The sequence below is a fragment of the Cyprinus carpio genome, chromosome B9 (assembly GCF_018340385.1).
Source record: "Cyprinus carpio isolate SPL01 chromosome B9, ASM1834038v1, whole genome shotgun sequence".
NCBI lineage: Eukaryota > Metazoa > Chordata > Actinopteri > Cypriniformes > Cyprinidae > Cyprinus > Cyprinus carpio.
In genome coordinates, this window is record NC_056605.1 from 25,032,052 (window position 1) to 25,059,649 (window position 27,598).

At 35.9% G+C, this 27,598-nt stretch overlaps 1 protein-coding gene across 1 annotated transcript; it reads right to left on the reverse strand.

Annotated features, from left to right (window-relative positions):
* Positions 1–4,323: 4,323 nt before the first annotated feature.
* Positions 4,324–27,497, reverse strand: LOC109101702 (PMS1 protein homolog 1-like). The gene is given in 14 exon segments (XM_042730525.1): positions 4,324–4,629; positions 5,903–6,063; positions 10,579–10,709; positions 10,942–10,982; positions 10,984–11,422; positions 14,880–15,646; positions 15,731–15,880; positions 16,925–17,047; positions 23,444–23,560; positions 24,878–25,041; positions 25,120–25,222; positions 25,771–25,953; positions 27,059–27,200; positions 27,364–27,497. Coding segments are annotated over 13 exon segments (2,709 nt in total). The 5' UTR covers positions 27,191–27,200; positions 27,364–27,497; the 3' UTR covers positions 4,324–4,431.
* Positions 27,498–27,598: the final 101 nt, after the last annotated feature.

Consider the following 27,598-nt stretch of genomic DNA (forward strand, 5'->3'; position numbering starts at 1 on the left):
TTACTACGCTTCTGGACCTTGATCGTGGTAGTACCCTTGCTGTCTATGGGAGGGACAAAGAGCTCTCAGAATGCGTCAAAAATATCTTAATTTGTGTTCTGAAGATAAACGAAGGTCTTACGGGTTTGGAACGACTTGAGGCTGAGTAATTAATGACAGAATTTTCATTTTTGGGTGAACTATCCCTTTAATATGCATAAAATGTAGTTGGATAATTCAATATTTTAATGAGTAACTGCACTAAAATCATGTTCTTTCAATTTATGATTTCTATTGAGAAATAAGTATGTATTTAAGTATTCTTTTTATGGCTAATGTCCTCTTAATTTAGCTAATTTGACATTATGTCACAGTGCTACAGTCTCCAAGGCATTTGCTTTAGCAGAAACATTGAGCCTTTTTTCCAGCCTCCAAATTTTGTTGGCTTGCATTTCCATGTTAAGTCCTAATGATAAAGCTGGGCGGGTGCATATTTCACTGCACCCAGGAGCCTCAAAATCCAATAAAATTTTATTCTTTCCCCAATATTTGACAAAAAGCATAATTGCCCTGCATGTACACTTATAAAAAGACTAGACTAAAATAATAACGTAAAATAAAATAAAATGTTTTGTATATATACCAGCTGGCATGTTACACCACATTTATACTGGCTCTAATGAGCTCACATGTGCTGAACCTGAGCACAGGGCCCACGTGGCAGTGAATCTGATCATGCAATGGCACTGCAACTCGATAGCACGTCTTATGATAATATTGTATTTAACATAGGGAAAGGTCAAACCACAGCACACGTTTTAGTTTTCACGGCCCTGTGCTGCGACTTCAGCACTCGCTCTCGCATAGCCGCAGGGTGCAAATTCTAAAAGCAGGGGAGAGGTGAGGCAGCACTCAGTGGCCTCATTTCTCACTGACCCTTGTTTGAGACTTCCATTAAATCTGGGAATATGTGTGCCTGCTCTCTCGAAACAGCCAGGACAGCAGATCGAATCGCTTTGAATATGAATATCAGTCTGATTAGTCTGGAATAACTGACGATCATCTCAAGAGCATGTGAACGCTCAGTTAAAAAGGTCACGCTTGATTCATTTTACCAGCTGTCATCGGTATTAGGGCAAAATCAGTTTCCTTCAGAATACTGCAGATGCAACAGGTTTGCATATTGCACTGTGGTGTGAAAAACCGAGCCCACCGGATCACATGGGTTATTTTGATGGTGTCTATTGCCCAATGCTCCCCGCTTGCGCCCCTCTCTGGCTTTGCGTACAGTAACTTTGCACGTTAATCAGGTACAAATTGAAACACATGCTACGTGCATCTACTCCAAGCTATTTTTAGTTTAGTGATGAGGATTGAAAAGGCCAGAGAAAGGAACCCAGCACCACACCCAGCCCACCTAATTTAACAAACCAAAACAAAACATAGCGCATTACATAACAAAACAAAATTTGCTGGACAATACAATGTAGGCCACAACACAAAAAAAAATAACGTCATGCCCATAATCTTGTGCTGACTCAATATGTATTTGTTAATACCTAAGGGGCCTATAATACCTGGAAAATAATAATGATTAAAAAAAATGCTATAAATTTGCAGAAAATCTTCAATATACCATGAAAAGCCTACTGACTCATATTTGATACAAAACACACAATAAACCAAATGCCTTCTGTCATCTGATAATTAGCCTAATGATAATTCATGCATTTTTATAATTGCAAAAAATGTCCACCTTCAGGTCAAATCTTTACTGATTTTTATAAAGTAAACATATCTTTCCTTCAGGTCAAACTTCTTGTTTTCTTATTCTGATGAGTTTGAATGAACAAACAAATATAGATGTTTTGGGGTATCCAGTAAACCCGTTATACAAACAGAGACCTGTTTTCAAAATGGGCTTTTTAAGAGCTTAAATGACAATAAAAGACTAACATGTTTTCACAGCAGTGATATTTAATACAGAGCACATGTTTCTTGAGTCCCTGAGTTAAGCAGTGCAGGTTGCAACGGCTAATTGCCTTTACAAGCCCTGATGTGGCAAAAATTATGGCCGCGTTGAGGGACATGCATCAGAGTAATATGTTCTCCAAGGCTGCATGTAAATTTCTTATGTTCATTTTATTATTATTATTATTAAGACTATTTAATGTTTTTAAAAGAAGTTTCTTGTGTTCTCCAAGGCTGCATGTAAATTTCTTATGTTCACTATGGCTGCATCATACACAAAAATATTATGAAATATTATAACAATTTAAAAGAACTGTTTTCTCTTTTGTTATTTTAAAACGCCGTTTTTTCCTGTGATGGCAAGGCTGAATTTTCAGCATCATTACTCCAGTCCTCAGTGTCACATGATCCTTAAGGAAACATAATTTGCTGATTTGGTACTCAAGAATCATTACATATTATGATCAATGTTGGAAACAGCTGTGCTGCTTAATATGTTTGTGGAAACCATGATACAATAATAAGCTGAAATGAACATCATTTATTTAAAATAGAAATATTTTGTAATATTGTCTTTACTGTCACTTAATCTCATTTCCTTAAAAAATTAAGACTCAAAATTGTGAACTCATATCCTCCATAGAGGACGAAAATGAAATACTGGGTCCCCAGAGGTTAAAGGCCCGTTCGTGAACTGAATCAAACATGAAAAACCACAAACCAATACTGGGTCCCCGAGAGGTTAAAAGCAGTCGTGGAAACTGCTCACACACTGAAAAAAACCACAACCATATGCTACAGGGGAGCAACAGTTAAAACTTCACAGCATCTGAGCCTTAGTTTCAGCTGGTAATTGGAGGTCCCTGACTGTGACTGCACACTTTTCGGGCAAACCCCAGGGCCCATCCCTTTTGGCTTTATGGGCCCCTAACGCCGACTTTCATGATCAGTATTTAAGGTGCTGATTTTTGGGGGAGAGTGAATTTTAACAACCACACCTGGACTGAATTTTGTGGTTTCACTGGCATCTGCTGTGGGCCCGTGGGAGGTCAGTAGTTCTGCTGCCCTTGTTTTCTTCTGTTCTAATCAAAAGGCCAAAAACAAGGCAAAACGTTTTAAAGTTGATCGCTTGCCCTCCTTCATTCTGTACCAGCTAACCGCCAAAACAAGTTTCCCACAATTAAATTAAGGGTTCATTGGCTGCCCACTTTCCACAAGGTGATATGATTCTTTAGGGCTCTTAATGAAACATTCGTAACCATAGTCTTCGGTTAAAATTTCTCAATGGTAGTGTAAAACCATCTTTTTTTATACCCTGTCAAAAAACAGCTATTTTCAGCAGCCAACCGTGTTTGCTAGCATTGTACCTTTAAATGTTTAATGAGCTCTGCTGACCCCACCCCTCTCTTCCGAGCCGCTCTCTGAGGGACTGTTTACTTTAGCCGCATTCATAGTGAAACTTGCTAATTAGCACATTGTTAGGAAAGGCGATTTGCAAAGATTCATAAAAAAACCTTATACTCACTTCTTCTGTAGGTGTCCCTGGATCACAAATGATTCGCGCGAACATAGACGCGTTTATGTAGATCGGGGGCGCATTGTCTTCAGAAATAATTGTAATCCACTGTCTTCAGCTGCTCAGACTTTGGGAGTAAATGACGACTGCTATGTTCATTATTACATCCAACAACAGAACACCTCAGTCACTTTGGAGACATTCTTGTCTCTGCTCCTACGGTGAAACAATGACGGACTGATGACAGCTCACTCAGGGCGGGTCTAAGGTAAGACGCCAGTCCAGTCTGTGCTGAAACGCTTGTCAATCAAACTATTGTGGGAGGGGCCTGTTTTAGTGACGTCACACAGACAGGCATCTGAGATGGGCTCAATTTGAGAAAGGTGTAAAGATTTTAGCAGATAAAAAAAAAAAAACACTGGGTGGATTTTTATCATTATAGGGTGGTTGTGTACACAAACTGCCAACACACTTTTCAGTTCAAACAACTTGTAAAAGTGCATGTAGCATCATATGAACCCTTTAAGACAGAAAAGCAAAACTTTACTGAAAAGTGGTTTCAAAATGTGTCATAATTGATAATCAAATATTTTTGCCCTCATAAAATCGTTCATAAACATTAACATCATTCATGACCCAGCACTGTCATATCTGGACTGAAGCAGCTATTTTAATGCATTATAATTACAGTTGTTTTATTTGCATATGGTGTTATGAAAAATAAAATGGCGATGTGTGTGCATAGATGTTGCACGACATTCTGGGCTGAAACCACCAATGTAATACATATGCATCTTGATTAAACACTTAGAATCAGAATCAAGTATTTATATCTCAACTCATGAATGAAAACGTAATTCAACAAGGCAAACATTTATTATTCCAAATGACAATTTTCATACTAGAACATGGTAAAATAAATGTTTGTGTGACAATTTGGTCTTGTAACAAAGTCCTTGAAATCCTTAGCAAGAATTAGACATAATTTGCAGAGCATCCTCCTCAGTCTCAGGAACAGTAACCAGATCGTGAAAAAATGGTCGTCTGTGAATGCAGGCCTGACTCTCCTCTTCAAGTTCCTGTTTCATTCGGCAAAGCGTGTTTGTAACATCAGCTCTGGTGAGGTTCAGAGGTAACTGTCTAGCTAGTCTAACAGCTTCACTCTGAAAGAAAAAGTGGGGGAAAGACAGTTTTTAAAGCAAAAATGCAGCTAAAAATATTAAATATAAAATTTCGTCTAATATTAAAATTTGTACATAGTGAATGGGTGCCGTCAGAATAAGTGTCCATATAGTTGATAAAAACATCACAATAATCCATGACCTCAGTTCATCAATCAACTTCTTGTGAAGTAAAAAGTTTTAACTTGCTTCCCACCATAATACAAGTCTATATTCCATAATAACGCTTCCACCAGTGAAAAAGTCTATCACCTGTTGGTCTCTCACATCAGAATCCATGTTTGTTTAGAACTGTTTCAAAGGTTCGTGATCTGGGCATTTTTACTGTAGAAAGCAATGTATGGATAGGGGACTTATATTTTAGCCAGAAGCAAAAGCGAAGTTAAAAATGTCTTAGTGATGAATTTGTTTCTTACAGAAATGTAGCTTTTCACTTCACAATATGTTAATTTATTGACTGGAGTCGTGTGGATTACTTGTGATGCTTTTATCAGCTGTTTGGACTCTCATTCTGATGGGACCCATTCACTGCAGAGGATCCATTGGTAAGCCAGTAATTTAATGTTAAATTTCTCCAAATCTGTTTCGATGAAGAAACAAACTCATCTACATCTCGGATGGCCTGAGTGTGAGTACATTTTCAGCTAATTTTCATTTTTGGAACTTTCATACTGTATTTTAATACTGTGATGGCAAATTAAAGTGTTAGTTCACCCAAAAAATTTAATTAGCCTGTGTTTTACTTACCCCTCAAGCCATCCTAGGTACGACTTTCTTCATTCAGATTAATCCAATCGGAGTTGTATTTAAAATTGTTCTGGCTCTTCTAAGCTCTATCATTGTAGTGGGCGGGTGTTTCCTGTTTTAACAAAACAAAACACAATAAAAATAAACTCATACAAAACATAAAAAAACACTTACAACACTCCTACGACTCAATAAAGAACTCCTTCATCTAACCAATCCATTCTTTCTATTTTCTAAGAAAAATATCCATATTTCAAACGTAATAAACACTTTTCTCTCACTTCTGCTGACTGTCGTATGCACGTGCTTTATTTACCGTGTTTTGGACTGTTAAACAGAAACATCCGGCCACTGCAATGACAGAGCTTAGAAGAGCCAGGACAATTGAAAGTCATATACACCTAGAATGGCTTGAGGTTGAGTAAAACGCAGGCTAATTAAAATTTTTGGGTGAACTAACACTTTAAAATGGATCATTAAAAAGTATGCCCCAAGGAGCATCTCTCACCTCTAGGTAGTTTGAGACTTTGAGAGGTCTACATTGCTCCACGGTTTTTGCATCCCGGACCTTTATAGCCTGCAGAATCTCCCTCAGGTCTCCTATCCCGAAGAAAGGCATGCAGTCGGCCATGCCCGTCACTTCAACATGCCTCTCAGAGGACAAAGAACCTGGCCAAGATAAGCAACAAGCAAGGATTAATAAACTCCAAGTACAACATTCTCCAGGAAAAAATAATAAATAAATATTGTGATTTACACGCTGGTTGGAAACCAAGTCAGGTGGGCATCGCACCAAATTACGCTATTACCATGTCTTTGTGGACTGGAAAGAAAAACCAAGGTGGAGGAGGTTTTCAACAGATGATTTAAAGATGATTGCTTTTCCCTAGACGCAAACTAAATGAAGAGGTGAAATGTATGGAAAGGTCATCAAGGTAGCGCAGACAAAACATTTTCTCCTTCCCCATGTGCTTTAAAACGAGATCGGCCATTCTAAATCTGACTTGCCATGCTTACAAAATTATATTACTGTCAATACGATACATATTGACTAAACCCTCTAAAAGAGTCTCTCATTGCAAGTACTAAATTTGTATTATTTATTTCACCAGTGGTTGCTAGGGTGTTTTGAGGGGTTATTGGGTGGTTTCTTACTATAGGCCAAGTCAAATGAAAATACTTTCACGTCAGTGTTATTGTAGTTTCTAAAAAGAATACTATGTATTATACTAAAAAATAAAAATAATAGAAACTTAACACAATTCAGCACAATCACATTGCACAAACCAAATCATCATCACCCACTAAAATAAAATTAATTTTTTTTTTTCTCTTCAAATAGTAGAATAATAGATACAGCAGAAAGAAATAGAAGTAGAATGATAGAAATATTTAGGAATTTTATACCTTATTAATTTATTATGGTTTTAGTAACAATTTTATTGACTATAGTATTATTTTTCAAATTGCTTTTGAATTTACCATTTTGTAAACAGTAGTAGTTAGCTAGTTAGTTAGTTAGTTAAATAAAGACATTTAGCAAGGTTAAATTTTATTATTAGTTGTTGTTCTTGTTTAATATTTTCAATTTTTAAGTTTCAGTGCTTTTGTCTTTTTTGTTTTATTTTTATATTTTTAATATTTCTATTTACTGTAGCCTTGTTTTCAGCTTAGTTTGAGTAATTTTAGTACTTCAGCTTATTTTAGTTAGTTTCCAATACAACATCTATCATTTTTAAGTTTTATCCATTATTTGCATTGTATTTTTAGTTTAGCTTTATTTCAATTGACAAACACAATTTTAATAGTTTAGTTTTAGTTCATAACAACACTGCAAGCCTTTAGGATTTTTTTTTCCAGCCATTTTATTATCTGCCAGGTGTAAATTTGATCATATGCAAATATAATAGGACACTTCTTCTCAACAAGCTGAACAATTTGAGGTATCATTCATATTTGTAGGACAAACGGTGTGGGGCATGTTTTGTGCCAAAGTTGAATACTTTGGTGTTTTCGAAAGGGCTAGAAATCTGGTGCATGTTTTTGCCAAATCCCTGGAAGTTGGCTCAGAAACGATTCCCTTTTGAAAAGGGCAATTTTTCTCCACAGCACCACACTTTAGTGCAAATCCATCGTGCTGGCAAAAGCTCAGGCAGCGAGCCAGCTTCAGCCATGATGACCATTACCAGTGCCAACACGACACTTTACAGGAACAGGGCTGAGTCTTAAGTGCATTCCATAACAACAGGCAAAATAAGGTCAACTGAGGACTAAGATGGCAGCCTCCATAGAGGGAGGACAACATTATAAAATAAGCTTTTCATATCAAATTAAAGGGATAGATTAATGGGAAAGTAACCTTTTAGAGAAAATTTATTGAAAAGCACTTTTTCTTTAAGCGCGCATGTCACCGTAACAGCACAGCATGTCCATTTAGGCATATAAATGAGTTTATTTCTTTTAAACATACACTACCGTTAATTTTAAACTAACACTTTTATTCAGCAAGGATGCAATAAAATGATCGAGTGATGGTATTGGTTGTTTAAATGACATCACATTTACAAAAAATGTCATTGAAAGAGTAATACTATGTTTGTTACTTTGTAAGTTTTATTTATACTACCATTCAAAAGTTTAGGTTCAGTAAGATTTTTTTTTTTTTTAAGAAATTAAGTTTTACTCAGCAAGGACATGTTAAATCTATCAAAAGTGAGAGTAAAAGACATTTATAGATTTCCGTTCCAAATAAATTCTGCTCTTTTGTACTTTCTATTCTTTAAAGAATCTTGGATAAAATGCATCACAGTTTCCACAAAAATATTAAGCAGCACAAATGTTAATAATAAGAAGAATTGTTTCTTAAGCAAATTAGCACAGTAAAATGATTTCTGAAGCACAATGTGACACTGAAGACAGCCATTAGTTAAAAATAATACAACAAAATGTAATGTGTTATGTATGTATGTTATAAAATATAACAATAAATTGATCAAATATATTTAAAAAGAAAATTATTTTAAGCTGTATCAATATTTCACAATATTACTGTATTTTTGATCAAATCATTACAGCCTTGGTGAGCATAAGGGACCAAACCTTTGAATGGTAGTGTATATTAATGTTACTTTGAAAGTCTGGAAACCCTATAAGGGTCTGATTTTATAAATCTGTACTGTTTTTATTAAATAAATACATAAAAGATTTTGGGATAAGCACTGTACGAAATCAATAAGGCCTTTGTTGCTGTGTTATATTTTAAACAATGTTTAAAAAAATATTTTAAACATTGATACTAAATAATAGGTGGTTACATTAATATTATTTTTACAATAGGTTTAAAACAGTGTTTTCAGAAAGTGAGGTAACGATTATGTAGTACTGGCACACTGACACTAGAAACAGAGATGTTTTATAATATCAGAAGGCATCTGAAAAACGCACAAGAAAACATTTAAAGCAAACATTAATTTCATTCTTCACTAATCAGACATAAGCAATTCTGTCAGAAATAATTGACTGTAATCCTGTTATTCAAGCCGTTATATTTGACATTTCAAAACAATTTGTGAACTGCGGCATTAATGATGTCCAGTGGGTCCAACCTTTGTTAAATCAAATTGGACAATCCTAGAGACCTTTAAACAGCATGACCCTTGAATTAATAAAGGCACATTTTCTCAAGAGAAACCTGGCAAAGAAAAAAAAAAACAAAAAAACGTGTAGAAGTATTTCAGAATCTCTCCCATTCCACAGCACATGATGAGCATGAGGAGGGAAGGGGCAGCGATTTCAAGCAAACGCACTTAATGACCATCTCAAAAACCATTGTCATACAGGAAGTGGACCGATCCCTTAGAATCAAGCCCCCTCTTTTAAAAACAATTTCATATTATACATGTGCCCACACTGAGCTGTGTAGGGAAAAAAGAAGTGCTGACACAGCACTTTCCACTTAAGCAATTTGTATAAACAATGACTTCATCACTCAGCGCGGCGGGAATTAACATCTCTAAGGTAACAGCACGGACATTAAAAGTTATTAAAAACTACAAATTAAGCATTATCATCATACATTGGAAGCTGAATGATATTTTCCAATGCCTTTAAAGAAGTAGTTCACTCCTATTAAAACGAGACCTTATGTAAACTGCACAAGTCCAGGGATGCATATGTAATGGAAAAGTGCAATGCAGCCAATTTGGTGACAGACTCCAAAGCACCCAAACAGACCGTGAGTCCAATTCAAATAAAACAAATGGGTTGTGTAATGTCAAACAACATTGTTTTTTATGACTCTTTTAGAGTTATATTTATAAAACAGGTATTATTTATAAATGTAATGTGTATTAATGGTAAATTTGTATGTTTTGCATGGGGGAGCAGACTGTTTTGAATATTGGAGTAAAAGTTGAGCTGATATAATACCAATATTAACATAATATGATTTATTGCCAGCAAATTGGATTTGCACAAAATTGCTAAAATTACCACTTGTATTTCAGAATATTTATCTAAAACTTGCAAAATGGGAAACTGAAACTGTTTATCAAACATCTGGCCAAATATTGTACAATATTTCAGTATATATATATATATATATATATTAAAAGGAATAGTTGGGATTTTTAAATGTTTTTAAAAGAAGTCTCTTATGTAAGGCTGTTTTTATTTGACAGTTTAGAATGTAAAACTGTTTTCTATTTTTATATATTTTAAAATGCAATTTATTATGGAAAATCTGAATTTTCAGCAGCATTATTTTCAGCATTTTTTTTTAAGTCTTTATTCTTTTTCTTTATTAAGACTTTATTCTTTTTCTTTATTAAGTCTTTAGTGTCACATGATCCTTCAGAAATCATTGTAATATGCTGATTTGCAGCTCAGGTATAATTTCATTTTATTATGTTGAAAACATTTGTGCTGCTTAATATTTTTGTGAAAACCATGACATGATACAATTACAAATATGAAAAAGTAATTTTAAATTGTATTCATATTAATAAATAAAAAATATGGACTGTATATCAGCACTCTTAAAACTCGCCAACTTACCAACATTTTTTCAAACATGTTCTTTTGTATTCAGTAGTAGTAGTAGTAAATGATGACAGAATTTCATTTTTGGGGAAATATGATTCTTAAAAAATGAAGAGCAAGTTGAAATATTTCATTGAGCGTTACCTGGAATCATCTTGATCTCAAAACCATTTGCCACAAGCCTAGGATCAGTAAAGTAGATGTCTCCATTGAAGCAGGCACTGTCTTTCTCCATGTTTAGGAGAACTTCCATGTACTCTGGCCCACCAAGCACCCTGGGAAAGGAAGTGTATGTTAATATGCAAAATAATTTTTAGATAGTTGATTAAGTATTGCAATTTAGAATAGAGGATTAATACAACTAGGATAAATACAGCTATTAATCCTATTGTATATTGTAATTGCAGAACAACGTTTACATTTTTTACATGTACAGTCTTTACAATTACATTCCAGATCGTACACATCCAGAATGTCATCATTAGTGAAAAAAACTACACATCCTACACATCTACAAGCTTCACAAGCCTCACCATCCTAACTATATTAAACTACATAATTCTCCAAAAGCATCAAAAACAGCAAGGCCTCCTCCACTCGAAACGGGTTCAACAGCATGAGCTTTTTGCCGCATAAAACGACCCAGGCACCGTGAGAAGCCAAGCGGTTTACAAGCCTGAGGCCCTGCGCACTTGAGCGGTTCTGGTAGGAGAGGAGGTTAAGACTCTGCTTGAGGGTTGCGATACTGAACGGGAGGGGTTTGGAGAGCTTGGCAGGGCTCCTCTTACTCGAGGGCTGAGAGGAGAAGAGTTTGTCCAGGGCCTGCTGGTTGGCGAGGGGGGCCTTGCGCTTCACGCCTTGAGCTTTGTTCAATGAAGACTCGGCGCTCATCTGCTTCTTGCCCTCTCCGCACTGGCCACCTCCCTCCGCTGCCCTCTTCCTTTGAAGGTTGTAGGCGTTCAGAGACTTTTCTGCCTTGCTTTCATACCTAAGATGGGATGTGATATGAGTAACTGTTTGAATGTGGTCGGGAAAAAACACTTTGTGAGGACAAAGTAGTTGATAAACATTTGATCAACATTTTGGATTCAATTTATGTTTCTCATTATCTTAAAAATGCTTTTATGTAGAAAAATGCTTAAATGTGACCCTGGACCACAAAACCAGTCATAAGGGTCAATTTTTTTGAAATTGAGATTTATATATCATCTGAAAGCTGAATAAATAAGCTTTCCATTGATGTGTGACAGGACAATATTTGGCCGAGATACAACTATTTGAAAATCTGGAATCTGAGGGTGCAAAAAAAAAATCCAAATATTGAGAAAATCGCCTTTAAAGTTGTCCAAATGAAGTTCTTAGGAATGCATATAACTAATTAAAAATAAAAGGAATTTACAAAATAACTTCATGAAACATGATCTTTACTTAAAATCCTAATGATTTTTGGCATGAAAGAAAAAAAAAAAAATCGATAATTTTGACCCATTTAATGTTCTTTCTTTCTTTTTTTTTTTTTTCCTACAAATATACCCAAGCGACTTATGACTGGTTTTGTGGTCCAGGGTCAAAAAAATGTTTAAAACAGGGTTATTATAATTATATAAACAAACCTAAAACAAACACAAATGTTTTTGTTACTTTAAATAAAATAAAAAAAATTTTTTTAAAAATTAAAAAAATTAGATTCAAAATAGTTCCCAAAGCAACATTTCTAATTTTCATTTAGTTGAACTTAATGTACCAAAATAACTAAAACTGAAATTAAAATAATAAAAACTACATACAGTAGGATTATTTGAACAAAAACTGATTAAATTACAAAAATACTACAACTTTAACTAAAATTAACATGAAAAGAAAAGAAAAAAATAAGACAAATTTAAAGCAATAATACAAAATAACTGGCACAAGATTTATTAATTTCCTCACAAAAAAAAAGGAAAAAAAAGAATATAATATATATATATATATATATATATATATATATATATATATATATATATATATATATATATATATATATATTACTATTATTACCACACACAAAAAAAACATTGCCTGAAAAGTACCCCAGAATGCACCCAAATTAAACAAACTGTGACAAAATTTTATACAAAATGTTTTTTTTTTTTTTTTCAAAAAAAAAAAAAAAAAATTGTTTCTTCCCATAGGTCCAGTTATTTAATATTTGTATTGCTTCACTGATATACTTATACTGTATGTTGAAAATGGTAATAATAATAAAACAAAAAAAATACAAAGACAGATGGTTTGAAACACTGCTTTTGGTCCATTAATTTGCAGGCTGGGTAAGAATGAGTTTTAGCAAAGAGGTCAGAAGTTGTGACTACTTAAATATCCTCAATTCACACAAGAAACCTTGATTTAATTTGCTCTAGTGATTCTAAGTGGACTGCTGTAAATCAGAGTGTAGAAAATCTGCAGAAACAGGCGAGATAAAAAACATCTGCTACCTGTGACCAGATGGGGGCCGGAGAGCAGCGAGGGAGGGGGGAGAGGGCCTGTAAAAACATGCAGCCCTGACCCTCCACTGGAAGTTTCTCGATGGGCTTGCCAATTAACAGCTGTGCCATTGGACACAGCTTGCTACTGTACAATGGACTGGGCACTGTTTCAAACGCACTGTATGGTTTCAGAGCATAAAGCTCGGGTGCAAGAAAAAGATGCAAATGCTGATAAAAAACCAGACCAATCAAGATGAAGGCATGAAATGTGCTGAATGCAAGAGAAAAGCAGTAGGAGGCCAATGGGGGAGATAAATGATTTCATAATGGAGCAGAAGGTTGAAGCTTGAGGGTATCCCCTGCCATGTACACTGAAATGAGTTCTTGACCTGAGGGCTTTGACTGAAGTTTGCAGCCTGAACACAGTGAAAATGTATAAACAGACACTTGACATTTACATATACAAAAATGGGAAAAAGCTACTGAAAATGAATAGTCTGCCACATTATTTTTCCAAGACATCTGACCAGCGCCACATACAATTAGTGTGACTTGTCTATATATACACTAGTGCTCAAATGTCAATTACATTTTTTTTTTTCAGCAAAGGATGCATTTAAGTGATCAAAAGTGACAGAACAGTTATTTCTAATGTTTCAAAAGATGTGAAAGGATGTGAGAGCACCCTGTAAAAATGTAGCCATAATTAAGACTATCTCCAATGAAAGGACGAGTGTGGAAACAAAACACAGAAAATGAAGACGCCATCCTCTCTTGCCTGCTGAGATGGACCTCAGTGGACACCCGCATACATGATAAAAGCCATTTAGGGAGCACGGTTTGCATTTTCAGCCTGGAATTCATAACGAGGATCGAATGCACATAAACTGTGCAATAAGAAAGCAATGTTCCCTTGGTGTGGGCACTTTGGATGTAAACCAAGTTCATATAGAGTCCCTGGATCAGCGCCAGGCATTTTATTGCTGCATCAGACCACTGCAACCAAAATGTAACAAGCATGGTACTCCCTCCCCCAAACATCCATGTCAACAATCTCTGACCCTTTAGCACAGCATGCCCATATGTGATGGACCCATGTTACACGGATCCATGTAAATATGATTCTCAGAATTGCATGCTACCATACATCTGCGGGGAAAACAAGTCAAGACTTATTTCATGTTTAAGACACCACCAGTAACATGCAACAGGATTCAGACGTGTTTTTCCATGTGTTACATGAGTGCCACTAGCAATACTGAGATACACTTTCCATTTATTTAATTATGCTGACTTGGCATGCTGTGTTTTGATAACAGTATTCCTGATGTACTTTGTTTTGAGGTTAAGAAATTAAAAAGATATTAAAATTAGAAAAGACCAAAATTTGAGTTCTTGGATTCAAGTTGCTTTGAGTTATGAATCTAGGTAACATGGTTAACCTTTTTCGTCACTACATATTTCCCATACTTCCATTTGTGCTATGACTATGATTCTAAAATGTGCACAAAAGCAACAATAAAAAAAATTTGTAGGAGCGTCTGAACATTTGACTGGCAGTCTAGAGTGATAAAAAAAAGATAGATCTATATATCCAACCCGAGTTTTCCTTGGGCTCATAAACAACCAATAAATTAGTCCGATATCATCTGGTATAGAATGAAATGGAATCTTCTGGCACCTGAAGGAACTGAAAGAATGTGGCATTCTTTGGAAAAAAACAAAAAACGGAATACCTCTTTTACAATGGAAAACAGGCCTATTGACCATCAAACCAAGTAATCAAACGCAGTTTTCTGGAAAATACAAACACTTCATCAATTCTTCCTTCAGGTAGCAACACAACCAGGCCAGGCAGATTTTCCAATCCATATTTTACACATGCTAGTGGCAGATCTATTTTTCTCTTGCTACACAGAGAGAGTGAATCACAACAACTGGAAACTGCGTCTTCGAGGGTGAAATCTGGAAACTTACTTCTTGCGGTCTTCCTCCCCGAGGCTTTCCCATCTCTCTTTCACAGCAGTTGTGACATCCTGAGGACTGGCTCTTGGGTTCTCCTGGAGGACCTGCGATCTGGTGTCTTGCTCAAACAGCGAAAAGGCAGACGAGGGCTGACGCACGGAGCGGTTGCTGATCAGCTCGTAGGCTGTCAGCTTGGCCATTTTCTCCATAATGACGTTAGAAGGCCTCTTGGACGGGCTGGACCTCGTACTTCCTCCGAGGTCTTCGTGTGCTTTCGGGACATGGAGTTTCACAGGTTCTAGGCATTCTCCGGTGACTTGATTTGAGAAGGCCTTGCCCGTGCTCCAGCTCTCAGCAGATACAATGCTCTCTTGACCAGGGCCGCTGTCACTCTTAGACGCCTTTGGGGAGTTACAGTTTAGATCAGCTGTAGAGTTCATTACAACATCGTCAGCAGGTAATGAGGAATTAATACTGTCAAAATCACTTGAGCTTCTGTTGATCACCCAATCCTCTGAAATCGAAGAGGAGCTGGTGTTTGCGGTGTTGCTCAAGGATAGCTCCCCATCTTGTTTATCTGCATTTGTGGGAGAAATTTCAAGTAATTCTGGTTCGTCCAATCTAACATCAGTGGTAGGTGTAGGCACTACATTAGTGTGCTCAGGTACATCCACAGAACTAACACCAGGGCGACTTCCTCCAGTTTTGAGATCATCATTGTCAATGGAGTACCCATACAAGGAGATTAGCATAGTCTCCACCGCCAACAGGACTCCCTCCTGGTAAACATGGAGCATTATCATGAATTGAACAATGTTTTATTTCAAGTATAAATGTAGGAGAGAAAGTCTGAACTTTTGTACCTTGTTCTGTAGCATCACTTCAGTTTTATCAGGTGTCAGGTTAACGTCCACAGTCGAGGCAGGTATGGTGATGTTCATCATTAAAAAGGGATAGCGGCGGTTTGCAGATTCTTTATTAGATTGGGCACTGGAGTAGTATTGTTTGATAAGCTGTAGGGTAAATGTGCATTAACAAAAATATTGTGAATACATTACAATTAAAAAAAAAAAAAAACCAGAACTAGGCCCAGACAAAATCTATGGATTTTTAATCAGCATTTTCTGCACTGATTTGTAGGAAAATCCACAGAATTGATTTAAACGTGGTGAAATGTATTAAACAGAGCTGTGAGTAGTACACTTTTACTGGCAGCTGCAAGCATAAACAAATTATGCCAAAAGTTTTGATGAACAAACACCCAAGAGGCAGTTTTTGACCAATGGATTTCCATGGTTTTTCCAGTTGTTATTTTCCATAATTACTGCATAAGCACTTTTAAAATAAATTTTAAAACATATAAAGAAAGCTTGGGGTTTCTATTTTAATATCAGGTAACAATTGGAATTAAAATAATTATATTTTTGAGATTAGAAGAAAAAAACCTTACATTAACCAGAAATGTTCATTTTTTTCTCCAGATCTAGAATCCACACATTTAAATTTCCCTAAAATATCCAGATACCATTCAAGGTCAGTAATTTTGTTTATTTTTTTTACTTAAAAAGTCTCTTATGCTCACCAAGGCTGGATTTATTTGATTGAAAAAAAAAAAACAGTGAAAACAGCAATATTGTGAAAAATTATTAAAAATTAAAGTAACTGTTTTTTGTTTAATGTACATTTTAAATGTAATCAATGCATAACTGTTTTGGTGCTCAATAAGTATTTCTTATTATTAGTAATGTTAAAAACAGTTGATCCATCCTTGCTATAAGTCTTAATTTTCTTCTTTATATATATATATATATATAATTAATAAAAAACCCTACTGACCCCAAACTTCTGAACAGTAGTGTATAGATTTCATATAGGCCTGAACACAAGTACAAAGATCTGTGATCTAGGATGAATGTTCAAAGTTTGGGATTTCTACTTTTTTTTTTTTTTTTTTTTTACAGCTAGTCAAGGACATTTAATTTTACAGAGAAATTCATATACAAACAGTAAATAAATGTAGGTAAATTAGTATTGAGGGTATACGGCAGTTCCTTTACCTTAAGTATTTCTTTGTGATGCACAGGTCGACTGTTAACAAAGATGAATGTTTTATCAGGCGTAGAGGAGCTGGTGGAATTAAAATCTGAGCCCGGTTTGGGAAAGAATCCATCAATGCCAATCTGTGCAAACATAAGACTTCTGTGAATGCCATGAATGCATACCAAAAGAGTCATATATCCACATTTATTGAAAAGTTTATTAAGAAGCTAGATTTCCATGTTAAATCTAGTTTAGTTTTTCTTGAATCTTCCTCTCTGCCACAAACCATACTCATTAACTGTCAGGGTACATTGAGGCTTCTATGAACTTTTTCCAAAACAAACAAAATGACACACTGCTGGCCTTTAGCCCGCTTTGCAGTAACCAATCAAGACTTCACTGTGCTATCAGAACCCATTTGTCATCTCCTAACTATGGAGTGGCCAAGTTGCTAAAATTTGCAATGTTTCTTTTGGCTAAATGCAGCAGAAACGGCTCCAAACTAATCAGTGATCTAGGGCTAGATTGTGATGCTTGAGCTCACCATTTGGAATTAACAAGCACAGCAGTTGGCTGGCAAGAGGACATTTTAATTGGAGTCTCTGACAAACTTGATAATCAGGGGTATTGTGACTTTCACAATCAACACTTATGTTCTGTATACTTTGCCACATTTGTCAATTACGGTGACGTAGGTGGCCAAGTCCTTTCTGTTTTGTGCACTGAATGGAGGTCATTATTCTGGACTCTTCCACGGCAGAAGGATCTCGGCCACAGCACAAAAACTGTCAACTGCAAACCCGCTTCATGTCCTGCTCTTACTCAGAAAACCTGTAACCATTCCAGAACTTCCGGAAGAAAACAGACAGAAAGCACTTTTGATTGTGATTGTATATATAACATATAAAGCAAAAATATTAGATATTTCAATTTGCACCTAACATTTAAACTCGAAAAGGTGTTTAACTTGTCTGTTAACATTTTTAAAACAATTATTACTGCATGATGTTTCATCCATGACACTATTTGGGACAGCATTTTGCCTGGATAAATCAATCAATCAATAAATAAATAAAAGAAAGGAAAGAAAGAAAAGAAAAGAAAAAGCAATTGTGTCGATTCTCACAACGTCTGCAAGATTAATAAATATAAAATTCAAATGAAACACACTACATACATATATTAAAAAAAAAATCCAACGCACAAATCAAAAAATAAAATTGGGGTTGAATGAAGTGTTAGCAATGGTCTTGGCATGGGGCTCGACCTGATGATGAGTGCGCAGCTAATGACTGATTACTCCAACAGATCCTCCTCTCAAGGCCATAAATTAACTCCTGGTAAAACCCACCAATTCCTAGAATGCTAGGATGACTTACAACTAATAAATGGTGAGCAAAGATGCATTCTCATCTGGTACATGGCTTTACAGAACATTGGCAAGACTCAGTGAAAACCATCCTCGAGCGTAGCTGTATATGCAATGTTTTCTGCTATACGTTCAGCAGGAGAGGAGCGAGCTGCCAAGATCAGCTCGAGCCAAACACTGAAGTGTGCCTACAGAGAATTATTCCTACACAAACGCGAAACGCAAGTAGGGACTCTATACTAACCGCAGCGCTCTACTAAATGCGTGTTCTGTAAGAGGACACTTAGCATGAATAAATCACATGTAAATGAGCCAGCGAATTTAGACAATGCCAGCGTTGTGCATTCTTCATCAGCCTCACATATCAAAGTAGGACACCATGTGTGCACCAACAATAGCATCCTCTCCAGCAGGGCAGTGATGAGATCAGGCCAAATGCCTGAATTAGAATCACCATGTCATGTATGTACTGCATGACCTATACAGTCCTGCGTAACAGGGAGACTATTATAGAACGAGAGGCAGATTCTGCGATAGGAGAGCCATTAGCTGAAAGAAGGGGAGATAAGAGAGTGTTATGCTGACATAAGTAGAAAAGATCAAATGGTTCATTTGATGGTATAGGAAAAAATAACCAGAAGAAAGAAAGGCACATGGCTTATGCATGCTATCTTATAAATACATTTTATAGATACAGATTTATTTTTGGTCATTTTTTGCCTTTTTATTATAATACTACAGTGGAGAGCAGACAGGAAGCGAAGTGGGAGAGAGAGATGGGGTGGGGGGGATGTGGGTCAGGAAAGGTCCTCAAGCGGGGATTCGAACTCAGGGCGCCCGTAACGCAAGCATTATTTGTCGGTGCACTTGCCCACTAACCCATTTCTAACACATCCAGACGTTATTGTGCAGTGGATTCCTTGCTTTTATTAGATAAGGGATGTTACAAAAGACTAACAGTATGAAAGTAAGACAAAAAATACTTGATAACCAATGTAAATTGCCCTCAATATATTCAAGTGTCTTCAATTTTAGATTTATTCCAAAGTAAAGGCATTTTGTTTGAAATATTTTGATTAGAAAAAGCGGATGAAAATATCACATGTCTGGAATATTTCTAACAAAATTTAATGTTAGAGGTGTTTATACTGTATATTAATGATAAATTTTTTTTTAAAATAATTTCAAAAAAAAATAAAAAATCTTCCTGTATTTTCATCTCACTAGTGCCTTTCGAAAGTATTCATACCCCTTCATTTATTTTACGTTTTGTTATGTTGCAGCCTTATGTTAAACTTAATTTTTTACACATCAAGCTACACTCCATTCACCAACTGTCACAACTTTGTAAATTTATTAGAAATAAAAAAAGTGAAATAAGTACATTGCTTAAGTATTCAAACCCTTAACTCAGTGTTTAGCTGAAGCACCTTTACAGTCTCAGGTACTTTTGGGTATGATGTGTCAAGATTTGTTTGAATTATCTGAAGAATTATCTGCCATTTTTCTCCTCACCTCTTGACCTCTCAGGCTCTGTCAGGTTGGATGGGGACAGACACCTATTTTCAGGTTTCTCCAGAAATATTTGATTGGGTTCAAGCCTGTGGCTGGCCCACTCAAGGACATTCACAGAGTTGTCTATGGTGGACCACTGTTGCTGTGTGCTTAGGGTCATTGTCCTGTTAGAAGGTGAACCTTCTCCCCAGTTTGAGGTTCTGAATGCTCTGGACTAGGTTTTCATTGAAGCTTTCTCAATATTTTGGTGCATTGAGCTTTTCTTCTACTCTGATGAATCCCTCAGTCCCTGCTGCTGAAAAACAGCCCCACAGCATGAGGCTGCTACCAGCACACTTTACTTTTGGGATGGTACTCTGCAGGTAATGAGCAGAGCTGGTTTCCTTCAAACATTACGCTTGGAATTGAAGTTCATCAGACCAGAAAATCTTGTTTCTCACAGTCTGAGGTTACTTTAGATGCTTTTTTGGCAATTTCAAGTGTGTTTTCATGTGTCTTCACTGAAGAGAGGATTGAGTCTTGCCACACCGCCATAAAGTCCAGACTGGTGGAGTGTTGCAGTGATGTTTGTCCTTCTCTAGGTTTCTCCCAACTGCATATGGAGATCATGGAGCTCAACTAGAGTGACCATCAGGTTTTTGGTCTAACCAAAGCCCTTCTCCATCAATTGCTCAGTTTGGCCAGGAGGCCAGCTCTAGGAAGAGTCCTGGTCAATCCAAATGTCTTCCATTATGGATAATGGAGGCTTTGTAATTCTGTGAACCTTCAATGCATCAGAATTCTTTTCTGAACTCTTCTGCAGATGTGTGGCTTGACGCAAACCTGTTTCTGAGCTCAACCAGCAGTTCCTTTGACCTCACTGCTTGGTTTTTGCTCTGATATGCATTTTCAGCTGTTAGACCTTTTATTAAGTCATGTGCGCCTTTCCAAATCATACCCATTCAATTGAATTTGCCACAGGTTAACTTCACTCAAAGTGTAGTGACATCTAGAAGCAATATGAATGCTCCTGAGCTAAATTTCAACTGTCCCAGGTAAGGGTTTGAATACTTATGCAATGGAATCATTTAATTTTAATACATTTGCAAAGATGTTAAAAGCCTGTTTTTTGCTTTACCATTATAGCGTATGGAGTGTAGACTGATGTGACCAAAGTGACTTACAAATGAGGACAAATGGAAACATTCAAAATCAACAAAAGAGCAATGATATGCAAGTGCTATAACAAGTCTCAATTAGCCTAACGCAGTTATAATAAGTTATAATATATAATTAATTATATAATAAATAAAAAGAAAACAGATAGAATAGAAAAAGAGTAGAGCAAGCTATTGTTAGAGGCATTTTTTGCTTTTGTTAATTGTATAATAAATAAAAATAAAACAAATAGAATACAAAAATACTTTTGTTGGGGTTTTTCTTTAAAGAAAACAAGCAGTTAGTAAATGAATAGAGTGCAATTCTAAAAGGGAAAAACATGTAAACAATAGAATTAGAATAGAGAGTGCTAGAGTTAAAGGGTCAAATAAAGTGCAGTCTGAATTTTTTTTAAATGAGCATTTTATCAGGTTCCCATATTTATGTTCAGTTATTTCACTTTTATTGCATAGAAAATGACCTATACATTGCCATTAGAGTAAAATTACTGAACCTAGAAGTAGGAGCCTTAAAAATTTGCACATTTTAGATGAAAATTTCAGATGGCACTTAGAAGCTTTTGCATCTGAACTCTTCATATATATATATATATATATATATATATATATATATATATATATATATATATATATATATATATATATACGAGAAGCAGGCGAAATGTCCACTTTCCGGGTTACGCTCTAACTGATGAGAGTTCAAACATGTATAAATGCTGGAAATGTCCAGGCTGTCATCATAACGTGCACTGATTATATATATATAGATATATAGATATATAGGGATATACAGGGACATGGCAAAAACAACATCTAAACAAAGTAGTGAAATTATATAAAAAAAAAAAAACACCCCATGTTCACTTTATTTTGATTTTATATAGAAAGAAAACTAATATGATTATTATTACTAATTAAAACTAATTATAATTAAATCCAATACATCAATGATGGGAATACACTTGAAAATATGCTGCATAATAGAAGCGACCCAAAAATGCTCAAGATTAGTCAAGCAGGATTAGTGTTCAGGAGCACTGCGGGCAGTGAACACATTACACCTGCAGAAAACACACATGCAGCACAGATACTCTACTGCTGCAGCACATATTAAATCTTCACGTGTGTCTTTGTGAGTGAGAGAAATGTCACTAAACTGAATTAAATCAAGCTTACAGTTTTTTACCCATGTGTAATACTATATTACACATATTTGTTTGAACCAATTCTTGCTCACTGCATTTGTAGCAGTGTATTAAATCTGTGCCAGAGCAGTGGGATTGTGGCCTCTGGCCAAAACAGGCAGGTTACGTCCCTCTGAGGCCCTTTCACCACGTACACTGCAGTCTCTGAGGGCTCCTTTAATTCACTGCTGTATATGTCGCAAAGTTTGCCGCATTCGGTGCATAGGTCCACTGCTGACACTGACTGTAACGTGATCCATCCCTGACCGCTGCAAGGTAAACATTACACGTGGTCTCACGAAGATACATAGCCTTTCAGTATGTGTAATTCTACAGCGTCAATGATTCAAATTTTAGCTCTGAAACTTTTGAAAAAAAAAAGTATTAAGACTCTTTAATCACAATTAAATTGATATAACAAAAAATCTAACCAAAGAGGCATTTATTTTAAAGAAATAACCAACACAAATATACTTTTTAGGCAAAAAAAAAAATGTTTAGGTTAAAACTTAATAAGAATAGATTTATTTTTTCAAAGTGAAGACAGAAAGTATTTGAATACTTAAGTCACCCTTAAAATGCATTAATGTAGTTGCATTAGATAACAAAATATCAGGCATTTATTTAAAAGAATTAATAGCACAAATACACTTTTCAGCCAAAAACTAGAAAAATTGTTAGGCTACCAATTAAGGAAAACTATATTTATTTTTATGACACCTGTGTGAGCTTCAGTAGAACTGGTTTCAAATTTAGTTTGAAGATGCCCCTTGGTTTGACATTTATGCAAAGATGACATTCAAACATTTTTAATGCGTGATGATGTCTCCAAAAGTGTCCATACACTCTTCAGGGCCACAGCATTTCTATGTATACAAATCAAATATTAGCAAGAAATTTGAATCCCATCCAGAAAATTAAAAGGCTTTATATAAGGTACAACCTGGGTAAGAATGCTGAGTCATTCATGCAAAAAGTCATTGCTGCGGAATGCACAACCAGGAAAAAGAGAAACAGCTCTCCAGGGAGAGGAAAGCCGTTCGGAATTAAGTTGTTACACGAGTCTTTGGGTTTAGCAACCTGACAGAAGTGCAGGGACATTTAAAGTCAGCTCAAGACACATGCAATCGAAATGAACTCTGATTCTGAACCCTGATGCACACTCCTTTATGAAAACATTTTGTGAAAAAAAAAAAAAGAGTTTCCTATCGCAAACCGTCACGGCAGCCCCAGAGCTGGTGCATCTGTGGAACCCTACTGCTCACGCTGGAAACGATAAATATGCCCGTGTTTTCTCAGCGCTTCACTGACCTCTGGTTGCTCCTGGTGATGCTGGACAGGGAGCATGTTGGCTACAGAGGCTGCTCCGAGCACGGCCATGAGGGCCGTTCGGTGATCCGACACCCTGGACTTCTGCCAGACCACAGCCTGTAACAACACGGCAAAACGGGTCAAGTTATTTTTCGGTCATCCTAAAATAAGACCACCTGTGGGATTGCATGCTCGCAAACAGCCATTAGCCACCAATCAAGTCTTCACAATAAACAATTATACTTTGGGGAATGTTTGGATATTACAAAAGCAACTGCGCAGGGAGAACTGCATGGACAAGCCTTGCCAACTTTTCATGAAGATTTCATACCATCTGGCAGCATCAAGCAAACACGCTATTTGCACAAATGCCATTTCAACGTGAGGAGCGCAGTTACGCATATATTTTCACACCCGTGCGTTTGCCTGTCGTTGGCACTTCCACATGCAAGTATATATATCCAAGGTGTTGATTTCTGAAAGCATGCGGTTCGCAGCACACATCTCTGCTCTGAAATATACAATTTGGTGACTGTAAAGAGATCAGACTAGTAAACAGCTTTTCGAGAAGTCATGAAACCCAATGCAGGGCGAAGTGCAAAGTTTGTGATACGAGATATGCCTGGAAGTGCTGATGGCATGAAATGAGTGTATGGCCCTCCCCACGATGATCTACAACCCGAATGATATGAATTTAATGAAAGGTACGCGAGGTCTCACCAAGTAAGGCCAGATACGTACGCTATCATGAGGCCAGGCCGTTACTGGACTTGTGAAAACACTCAGAGAACTTATACCACTTAGCTTGTTACTTTAGGATCATGTGGCAGTGTGAGATTCGAAGGCTTAGTGGCTCATCCTGTGGTTGCATTGCTAATTTTGGACGAGAAGCAGGCGAAATGTCCACTTTTCCGGGTTACGCTCTAACTGATGAGAGTTCAAACATGTATAAATGCTGGAAATGTCCAGGCTGTCATCATAACGTGCACTGATTATCGAATTATCGAGTTTTTCTACAGCACTTAAAAGAATAGGGAAAAAAAATACATTGTTATATTACATATATTTACTGGAATGGGTTTGCTTTGCTGATTAATATCAGGATTTAAAACATGAGATTGAAACTGCTACAAGGAAGCACAGAGTCAATACAGTTGTGAGAAACCACAGCAATAAACAAGTTACATAAGTTCTAATTAACGTTAGGCGAGCACTATTAGCACAGCTGATATCATGCAGTGTGATGGTTAAATGTCACTGAATGTGGGTAAAACCCTAGAGAGTAATACCACATTATTTTTTGATGTGGGACGCCACCTTGTGGTCAAAAATATTGATATGGTTTAATCCCAGATTTTTCATGTGTTCTCCGACTATTCTTGTTCAAAGACATTGTAGTTGCACAGTCAAAAACACATGACAGCAGTAACATACCTTGTTGTGGCTCAATGTGATCCTTAACTCAGGCTTAACAACAGCATAGGCCATGAGTAAGTTCTGCACCCTCTTCAGTTCCTCTTTGCATTTCTTAGTGTTGGAATAATACTGCCGTCTGACAGGGAGGTTCTTGAACAGATTTGCTGCACACACAGTGGTACCTGAGGGAGAAGGTATGTTAGAAGCAGTCTGTTCCCATAAATCAAGAGTATTAAAAAAATGCATTAGCAGATACCTACCCTCGCCAAGATGTGATGGCTTTTGAGAAACGATCTGTCCATTGTGATCGACTGAATACTGAATGCTAAATTCATCATCTGCGGTTCTGGTTGTAATTACCACCTGGTAGATGAAGAAAAGATCAATTACATTTTCAACATTTGTAATTCAATGAATATAAGGATTCTAATAGACACATTGGAAATGCACAGGATTTTGGTACCATTGGAGTTATCTGCCAATATTAGCATTTTTTATTTATCAGTGTCAGTCAATATTTTACTGGATATTTAATAATTATGCACACAATTTCTGCCCGTTTGTACTTTTGCTATCATCTAGAACTAAATTTCATCTTTAATATCACTTCACTTGAATTTTAATAATTTAAGTCATTTTAATGTATGTTTAATTTAACATAATCTTTATAAGATCTCAAAAAATGATAGTTTTTTAAACTGCACATTATAAAACAGTCCTGCCTAAATTCACTTTCGGCATTTAAAAGGAATGATTTTACTTTATTATATTATATTATTCAGCCTTCATAATCCAGAATTTTAATATCAGCCAGCTTTAATTGTTTTCGTAATAATGATTTCAGCTACTATTTTTTTATGTGCATCACTAACTCAAGCAATAAAATCAAATATAAACTAGTGAGATGCAACCTCTGATATGGCACATAAGGATGCCAGAGCCTCTCCTCTGAAGCCGTAAGTCTCTAGGCGCTCCAGGTCTTCATGGCAGGAGATTTTAGATGTGTAGTGTTTTACAGCCATCACAGGAACATCAGTAGCTTTGATTCCAGAACCATTGTCTCTGACTTCAATGCGATCCAGTCCATAATTCTCCTGAGCACAAAGATACATGAACATGGATTTAGCATAGCTATTAAGAGTGGCCCCAACAATATTTGAACACTTAAGCCACGCTTAAAAAATTTTTTTTTTTATAAATGTCATTGCACTAGAAACAAAATATCAAACAAAGCTGCATCTGCAAACTAATGATGCTAGAACTTATTTCAGAAAATATATGTAAAAATTTTATATATATATATATATATATATATATATATATATATATATATATACACTTCAGAAATCTTCAGATCCTTCAGAAATCAATCTAATATGCTGATTTATTATCAGTGCTGGAAACTGTTGTGCTGCTTAAATTTTTTTTTTTGATTCTTTGATGAATATCAAGTTAAAAAGAAGAGCATTTATTTAAATAGAAATATTTTCTAACAATATACACTACTGTTCAAAAGTCTGGGGTCAGTAAACTTTTATTTTTTATTTTTTTTGAAAGAAATTAAAACTTTTATTCAGCAAGGATGCGTTAAAATGTTAAGAAGTGATAGCAAAGATTTATATCGTTAGAAAAGATTTACATTTTGAATAAATGCTGTTCTTTTTATTCATCAAAGAATCCTGAAAAAAGTTTCTCAGTTTCCAAAAAATATTTGGCAGCGCAACTGTTGCCAACATTGATAATTCTAATAATAAATCAGCATATTAGAATGATTTCTGAAGGATCATGTGACACCTTTTTATATTGGAGTAATGGCTGATGGAAATTCAGTTTGCATCACAGAAATAAATTATATTTTAAAGGATATTAAAATAGAAACCATTATTTTATATTGTAATAACATTTTGCAAGATTACTTTTTTCTGTATTTTTAATCAAATAAATGCAGCTTTGATGAGCATAAGATACTTCTTTAAAAAACATTACAAGTCTTACTGATCCAAAACTTTTGAAAGGTAGTGTATATATTTTAACCAATGGGTCCAAATGTCTCACTGGTGTCATCTTTCATTTCGTGAAATGTTTTCAAAAGCGTGATTTCTTTAAAGGAAATGCATTTTGTTGTCAAACACAATGACATGAATACATTTAAGTGTCGTAATACTGGTCACTATGTTTGTTGATAAAACGTGCATTTACCAGTTTGACTTCGAGGCTTGAGGAACCCGCATCAAGGGAGTTTTCAACCAGCTCTTTGACAACATTCAGGACAGATGTTATAACCTGAGAGCTGCACAGCAGACGCACAGTCTCAGCTGGAAGCGCCTTCATAGTGTGCTCCCTAAGAAGAAAAGTTTTAAAACTGAGACAGCAATGGCCACAAACCTGTCATCTTCGCAGATTACTGACAAAAACCGCAGGGTAGCGTGAAATCATCCGTGACATTAACAGTATGATACGTTAAACAGTTATATTTAACACGGGGAAAACGTCTTCCTACTTACGTTTTTGTAAAATAACAATAATCCGTTAAAAGCTATCCAAGAAATGTATAACACAAGTGAACGTCATATGTTTTTAAGACTTCCTCCAGTATCGGATATGGCTTATCTGGCGCCTAAATGACGTCATTGTTATTCTCTGCTTTGATTGGATGTTTTTTCTCCGTCGTATCTTTGTATTTATATTGCTTATAAATCAATAAATGAACGTTTTACTTGTTATGGCTATGTTTAAAAA